General features: G+C 42.8%; 1 protein-coding gene across 4 annotated transcripts in view; it reads left to right on the top strand.

Moving 5' to 3' along the window:
* The window catches only part of stx19 (syntaxin 19), a 7,473-nt gene extending 754 nt beyond the window's left edge, over positions 1 to 6,719 (top strand). Inside the window, exons 1-6 of one of the 4 annotated variants that reach the window (XM_060040060.1) lie at positions 1,186 to 1,541; positions 2,943 to 3,304; positions 3,404 to 3,640; positions 4,134 to 4,346; positions 5,851 to 6,213; positions 6,277 to 6,719. In XM_060040060.1, coding sequence (XP_059896043.1) covers positions 3,080 to 3,304; positions 3,404 to 3,640; positions 4,134 to 4,346; positions 5,851 to 6,087 — 912 coding nt within the window. In that variant the 5' untranslated portion in view covers positions 1,186 to 1,541; positions 2,943 to 3,079 and the 3' untranslated portion in view covers positions 6,088 to 6,213; positions 6,277 to 6,719. Of the gene's footprint in view, positions 1 to 1,185; positions 1,542 to 2,908; positions 3,305 to 3,403; positions 3,641 to 4,133; positions 4,347 to 5,850; positions 6,214 to 6,276 lie in introns of those variants that run through there. The other 3 variants (XM_060040058.1, XM_060040059.1, XM_060040061.1) reach the window with 3 other exon arrangements.
* Positions 6,720 to 8,326: the final 1,607 nt, after the last annotated feature.

Here is an 8,326-nt window from a genome sequence, read left to right as displayed (position 1 = left end):
TTTGACTTCTTGCTTCTCTTTCATCTTGCCAAACCATCTAACAAAACAAAAAGGCCACCTCAGGATTTCTGAGGTCTACGAGATGTTATCCAAAATAGATTGAATAGTTTATCCAGTTTGTTGCCGAGTTTGCAAGCAGAAGTATGGCTTTGTATATGTGAACAGTGACAAATTCTGATCAAAACACACAAGCACACACACACAAGCACACACACACACACACACACACACACACACACACACACACACACACACACACACACACACACACACACACACACACACACACACACACACACACACACACACACACACAAACACAACACACAGGACAGCTGAATAGGTATCACTAAGAGGAAACAGGTTCAGCAAAGTAAACTTTATATTCCAATGCTGAGGAATGGGTATTTTGACACTCCTGACACAGTGAGAACCGGCTTTTTGCTTTGTTGTCACAATATCTTGCCATTAGGGATAGATGACTCACCGTTAGCACAGTACTGCAGCAACATAGCGGCACACCATAGCAGCTGGAACAACCCCGATACAACTTCTCTGGCATTTTTTGCATAATCATCAGATGGTTAATTTCCTTTTGGTCTGCTTCAACAACCCAATCAGATCCCAATGTACACACACTGTTGCCTTCTAATAGAGTTGACTCGTTTTTCTTGTCAGTTGTGCCCTTCAGAAATTGTCAACGTTTCTTGATTTGTTCCCCTTATGCTAACTTCTAAGATCTCCAAACCTGTGACCGTGCATTTCAAACTCTTGGCTAGGCCCTGGACAGGCCTTTGTGCCAGGGTTCCTTCCTTGTCTGGCCAAAAAAAAAAAAAAACAGACCAAATCCTACAAGAGAAGTCTGATTGCAGTCAGAAGTTCCCTCAAATCAAAAGTTGTACTACTCTGATAAGCTATGGAGTGTACAATCACCCACATCAGAACATGTAGAATGATTCCAACCCATACCAGAAACCCTATGCCTTGGCCCAGAGAGCCAACCCCATAACCTATTGTTATGCCTCCACAATGTTAACACAATGCAATGTTTGCTCTGTGCTGTTTTCCTAGGCTGTGAGGAGCCGCAGGGTAGGGCTTATGTTTCCCAAGCCTCTCCCCCTCTTATTTACTTCAGTACGTCACTTCACATTTCTCCAGATAGGCAAATGGTGCCCTGGTCTCAACTGGTCTTATTGGCTGTAACAAGGCCTCCTTTATAGGTAGAGGAGGGGTTTGAGGCTGCCAAACAAATACTTCCAAAGAAGTTTTGCATTCCCTGTGTGTGTGTGTGTGCGTGTGCTATTATGGGTCTGGAACTACCGGAATATGGAACTGATACTTACTATCTAAATGTTTTCATTACTCTTAAACAGCGACGGAATGGTAAATTGAACATCTCAGCATAATAACATAGGCTCCAGATCAGAGGGAATTAATGATAAGAAGTTACGCTCCGTGTAAAGCTGTTGGGAAACAGAATTTGGATCAGGGGGCCGACACTATGAGAGCGTTTGTCATCATTGAGAACGGAAAACAATAAGGTAAAGACTATGCTTATCTAACTTTCTCACTTTATTTCATCATGCTATTATTTTCAATAATAGATTTGTAGACACTGAAATGGATTTTGTTCTATTTGGACAAGACTATTCATGTCAACAGGAGATACTCTGTAAATAAAGCCAAAAGAGAAGATAAATAGGCAAAACACGTCTAGCTTTTTCCTACTAGTCGTAGTAGCATTTCTACGGAGGTGTGAGGGCAGCTCCCCTGTGAACACCGCCAGAGACAGATGGATGGTGAGAGAGGGAAGAAAAACAAACCATCCAATCACAGACACAAAACGTCCCAGGTCCCCTCAGTCGCAGCTTCACAACGCTGTAGGAATAAACCTAGGAAATACGCTTTGCTTCACAAAAGTACCTCTAAACAGTTCTACACAGCAACCCCCCCTCCCTATCACCCCCCTCCCTGGGGGTGTACGTGGATGGGTGTGAGAGAGGGAACGAGTAGGAGGATGCAATATGAGGAGGAAAGAGAAAGTAGCACAGGATGGAGAGGAAGAATTAAAGGGATGGTGTGAAATTACCCACCAGGTCTCTCACCTCGAGTTGCAGTGGCTCAGTTCCCAGAGAACAATGAAAACTTTTATATTCCTAAGCCGTGCCTCTGAGCACAATCGAATGGCTCCACCGAAAATGCAAACAATAATACTGTAGAACACACACTCTGGAAGGTGAAAACAGAAGCATTTCAAAGTACACAATGCAAGTTTGTCATTTTAGATACAATGATAACATGATTTGTACAGTTTATAAGCACATATATTTGCACCTTGAGGAAATGCAAACTTTGTTGCAGAGGATTGCACTATTATATATATATAAACCTGTGATTCATTTAGACACACTGACAAACGTTTCTCCTTGGTTTGGATATCTTGCAACATTTTCCTAGTGAAAACGACACATAAATATGCTTCTTGTTTATCAGGATTCCCTTAAGTTTACTAAGTCCTCTTAGGAAAACATATATCCTTCAAAAGTGCACTCTACTCTGTCTGTGCGAATGGGAAGGTCTTATCGTTCTCATAATGTTGTTATTGGTATGGACATGAAGGATTATGTTTGGCAAAGAGGAATACATTAAAAAAACTTCTCATGGGAAAATAACCAAGAGTCATCCTGATTGATGCTGCAGGCTAGCTGTCCATTTATCTCATGCGGTTTTTGTTGTGACTATTAATGATGCATTTCATGATGTATAGAGAGGGGCGATGGCAATAGCGGTATGCATCACTGGCAAGACTTACCGTTTCTACGTATTGGAGTTGTCCCCAAAATGATTCAGGTTGGACGGTGAGAGCCGCATGGATTCTGTACACAGAGTGTGCTGTGTTTGATTACAGGACATTTGTAGAGGATAGATCTGTGTTTTTTCAGAGAAAGGGATGAGATCCGTGGAGAATCCGTCACTGAAAGAGAACTCTGGCAAGGCATTCCCCTGCTCCCCCATGACCAGCCTCCCGATGACCAGTAAGTGATTGTGGAACCCAGTGGGGGTTGAGGATTAAACGACAATGAGGGACCGCTTGGATGAATTGCGGCAAAAGGCCCAGGAAGACCCAGACCCTGAGGCCGAGATCATCTCCGACCCCTTATCTGGGGTCAACGAACCCGATGACCCGACGGAGGTGGACTTCACCACGCCGCGGGCTGTGGTGTTTGAGGAGGAACCCGTCATTGAGAACTTCCTGTGTGAGGCCCAGCGCATTCGAGATGAGATTACAGAGTTGGATGCAGATGTAAGTTACGATCTTCTTTTAACCCTGCAATATTATCGGACGGTCGACGTCGAAGTTGTCGCGTTATCCCTCTCTCATGTTTGTGATACGCACTCCTAGGTGGTTAAATTCAGTCAACAGCAAAAGACACTGGTGGCCACAATGCGTCGATTCAGTGTGATGAAGAAGGAGAGCAGCATCACCAGGGACATCAAGCTGCAGGCTGAGGGGCTCCACAAACGATTGAATGCCCTTTCGAAAGAAGCCCAGAAGACAGAGGGTCAGCACGGTCCCACCGCTGCCGTGTCCCGGATCCAACGAACGCAACATGCAGCCCTTCTACGGCAGTTTCAAAAGGTGAGAAGATAGACCTCCCTATCTACCTCCCTACCGACAGCAACCTACAAATCAACGGCATCGTTCTGTGCCGGTCTTTTGCAATCTCTTCATGTACTTTTGTTGTTCGCTAAAAATGTATATCAGTCATTCTGAAGTTTGGTCATTTCAAATTCATCTCTTGTTGTTCCTGTGGTGTTATTGTGCTTGTTAAAGTGATGGACAACAGCAGGATCTGAATACGTTCAGGACTGTAGGATGTGGTCTGAATGCCCAGACCTCATCTGAATTCCCAGACCCTTTTGGTTTCATGAAACATCATTTTCTGATGCTTAATGCACACCTTGATAACCCTTTATAACCTAATGAGAAGTAAATTACAGATTTCTGTTCATGACTTTAATCTCTGCGTATTGCTGTTTTTCATGTGAAGTATGTTAGTATGCTTTGAGTTGTCCACCTGAAACCCCTGCTTTGCTCCCTCCCTCTTTTATGTGTCCTTCATTGTGTCTAGGTTATGTCCAACTACAATACAGGGTTGTTGACCAAACAGGAGCGCTGTAGGCACTTTATTATCCGCCAGTTGGAGGTTTCGGGGCGGGAGGTGACAGAGGAGGAAGTGAACGACATGGTGGCCACAGGAAAATGGGAGGTCTTCAATGAGAACATGCTGAACGATGCCAGGATCACACGGTCACAGCTGTCTGAAATTGAACAGCGGCACAAGGCAAGAACTGTGTTTTTAATCACATTTACGCACCTTGTGGTTGAAGATGCAGTCAGCACGATTTGAGAGTTGTGAAGTGAGAAGCAGGAAAACACAGAAGAGATTTCTATAATAAAACCCCAAAAAGAAAACACCTCCCTTTCTGCTCCCTCTCCTCTGAACTTCGTTGAGATGTGACAAATTACTCTCAAATAAAAGTCCCTATCGCAGGTACTGAGATCTATTACTTATCCTTATTGATCTTCAGATCATCTAATCCAATCCCAAACTACTACATCACACCGAATGGCTGAGCGCCTGAAAGTTGTGCCCTCAAACAGCCTTTTGGCAGAGGGCACATAGTTGCAGCTCCCCTGCTCAACTTCCTCTATACTTGCTTTGCTTTGCATTGCAGGGAATCCTTCCAACGTAAATATATAGCATAAAGCAAACAATTTGTAATACTCCTATTCTCAAGAGCGCCGAGAATGAAACACACTTTCCACTGTTGAATTGCGTAGTTGTGTAGTTCCTCCGGGGTGCCTGTGTGTATCGTTTGTTCTGTGTTATATCTGTCTAGGTGTCACATTCCAGGTAGCTCTCCTAGACAGGACACAGCAATCAGTGTTTGTTCTGTGGGGTCACCAGTGCACCAATCAGGGCTGATTATAAACAGCCTGCAGGTAATGTTCCTAACAGGAACATTACATCATCGCAGACGCTGAAAGTCTATCTGGCTTTGACCTTGTCTCGCCATGGGGGGATGGCGGCGTCAGTCTCGAGGGTCCACATGGTTTCACGGCCACTCCGCAGTGGTGCCCCACCTTCCAGGGCCCTCTTCAAAGGGACACCACCAAAGCTGGAATTCTTCACACACTTTCGTAGCATTCTACATGTTGGATGTGACCAGACGCTTCATGTCTCGTGGGGTAGTAGGTGTGCAGAATACAGTGGCGTGAAGGCTATAAGAGGAAGTTGAACAGGTGATCTGCCACTCTACGCCCTCTGTCAAGGGGCAAGCCCTGGTGTAACTTGCACCCCTCTTTTGTAGAGGATTTGGATTGGATTAGATGGTTTTATGACTGTGAATCATAAGTTATAGACCTGATCCCTACTCAGTTAGTAACCTAAATACTACTTTAAGAACTTATTCAGTCTTATGGAACTGGCATAGCCAATGATCCTTGTTTTGGGAGAGACTGTAATTGATTTGTATCAGAGCATTTGGATGCATAACTATCTATAACCGGATTAACATTTAAATATACTGCGGTATATCCACATAATATCAAATGATTGGATTTCCTATAAATAAGTGTGTGTATTTCCCTTGAGATCTTTTTTTATTCGAACCATAGCTTCTCTTTAAGTGCTGAATTTAAACTCTTACATGTGGATGATCAATATTCATGCAGTCAATTGACTGAGCTATCCTCGGCAAGACTTGTCATGGGCGAAAACATCAACTGACTTCTGAGATATTCAGTGCTGATTTGTGTTGTCTTTATGTTCAACCCACCTCCAGGAGCTTCTAAACCTTGAGAACAACATGGTGGAGCTGAGGGATCTGTTCACTGACATTTACTTGCTTGTTGAAGAGCAAGGGCCCCAGATTGACCACATCCAGACCAATGTAGAGAGAACTGCAGACTATGTGGCTGTTTCAAATGAGAAGTTCAAGTTGGCTGCCAGGTACAAAAGGAAGAACCCCTTGAGACAGCTCTGCTGCTGCTGTTGCCCTCCCTGGAGATGCTGCTTCTAAAACAGTTATCCCTCGGCAGCAGATAGACAGCCGGGTATTGGTGAATGTCAAAGGTAATTGTAGCTTTGTCTCATGTAAATCTTTATTTTCCATTTAACGGTTATGCTGCTTATCCATGGTACAGTAGTGAACGATATGAAGTATGCATTTACAAGAAGAAATTATGAATTACTGGGAGAAAGAATGTAGAATGAAGTTCTCTTGAGCAACAATGTTGGATATATTTGTCATAGTAGGTCCATCAGACAGACATAACCAACACGAATATGATAGAGACTGATGGCTATCCGGACTGTAAATATATGACTGATTTGATATTTTGTGAGCATATATTTCTTACTATTTACCACTATGCACAAAGTCAGCTTTCACATGCGATTGAGATGCAATTACCCAATGCACTCCTGAAGTTCCATTTAATTGTCTATATAGCGCTTATTTATCACTTTAAAACCAACATTTCAGGTCCCATTGCATAGTTAACTAATGCACCAAATGTAGGTATTATCTATTGTCCTATTTGTTTATATTTTGTCTATTACTATGTTCTATGATACCATTGTAAATGATGAGTTATCAAATATAGATGAGGTAGCCAATACATGCACCAATAAAATGAAAAACAGAAACCATTCCCTCATCCTATGTCTGTCTGTCTGTCTGTCTGTCTGTCTGTCTGTCTGTCTGTCTGTCTGTCTGTCTGAAAGTATTAGCAACAATAATACTCATTATTATTTGTATTATTTGTATGATTATTGTACGTCTATTTTACATGTGTATTATTATTATAATGGACTCCAAGTCATTGGTATGTCATTCAGCGTTCCTTGTAATTGAATATTCATCCACCGGTAGAGTGTCTGGATTCCTCGTTCTCCTGGAGAGCAGCGTTCACTTTCCACTGGAGCTCCCTCTCCATACAGAACATTTTCATTTAAGCCAGAGAGTCTAACCTCTCGGGCAAGTGCACGTTGCTAAAAATACACACTGTAGGCTTTTGTGGTGTTAAAAACTGAAACCTCAAACCCTTTGATGGAAATTATAGTCGCTTCAGTGAAAGCAGCGGATCGTATTTGTCTGACTTTGGCACTGTGATTCCCGAGATATAATATGGGGATTGTTCAATATCGCCCCGATTCTGAAATTATTAGTGAAAGCTTATTCATTGTACCAACTGCTGAGGTAGGACTAAATTTGGGGAAGTCGGTGCAGGGAAATAGTTTAAATAGGCTATTGATGCTGTTATCGCGGATGGGTTGATATTAGTTTGATCTCAAAATAATGCATCCGCTACTTCTTTCCAAAAGCTGGGACATTGAAGACTTATAAAATTTATCAAAACGCATATCATATTGGATAAATACGAACCTTCGTGGAACTTCGTACATATTGACCGATGGTTGGTTATAAATCGCAGCCTACAGCGGACAGTATGGCACCGAGAAATTACAGAAGAGGGCGCAAGTAGGCTATACAAAAAGTGCTCCCAGTACGGCGCGTCAAATCACAACTCATTCCTTTGTCTTGTGACAAACAGACAAAGGATTATGTCAAGCTTGTTTAAGTTATAGTTTACAGAGGGCAGAGATAATCCTCTTTATTGGAAGGGATTTCAAGGATTTTGCTGTTACACTTTTCCCTTTTTCTCTCTCACACACGCACACGCACCCACACACACACACACGCACACGCACACGCACACACACGCACATGCACACGCACAGACACACACACACACATATATATATATATATATATAATCCTATATATACTGTATATATGCACAATAAATAATTTACATCAGGCTGTTGTTGGAGATCTCTATAATGAAATAGAAAAAGACCAAAGTGACTAATGCCAGCGAGTCAATTGCTATTGTCTCATTTCAATTTCAGTCCACATTACAGGTAATGTGATCCGGGCTCCATGCTTTATTCTACATTGTCATCAAACACAGACCAATATCGATTAGATGGCTTTTAAGCGTCTTAATTTGATTCAGTCCATCAGATAGGCGAATGGAGAGCCGGCGCTGTTATGGGCTGAGGCAGGAGTGCATTCAGCACTATCTCTGCGCTCATAATCAAAAGCTAAAGGCTGGCTGGCGTGGTGCCTCAGCCATAGGACAGATGGCACTGCTGCACAGCAATAAGGGAACAAGGGCCACTCTCTCACCAAGACCTGTACCTCTTTGTAAGCCTGGATTGGTATCTATTCATGTCCAAATAGTGTGTGTGTG

Source organism: Gadus macrocephalus, chromosome 20 (genome assembly GCF_031168955.1).
Source record: "Gadus macrocephalus chromosome 20, ASM3116895v1".
Lineage (NCBI taxonomy): Eukaryota > Metazoa > Chordata > Actinopteri > Gadiformes > Gadidae > Gadus > Gadus macrocephalus.
Note: the sequence above shows the minus strand (reverse complement) of the source record. Positions and strands in the feature narration are given on the sequence as shown.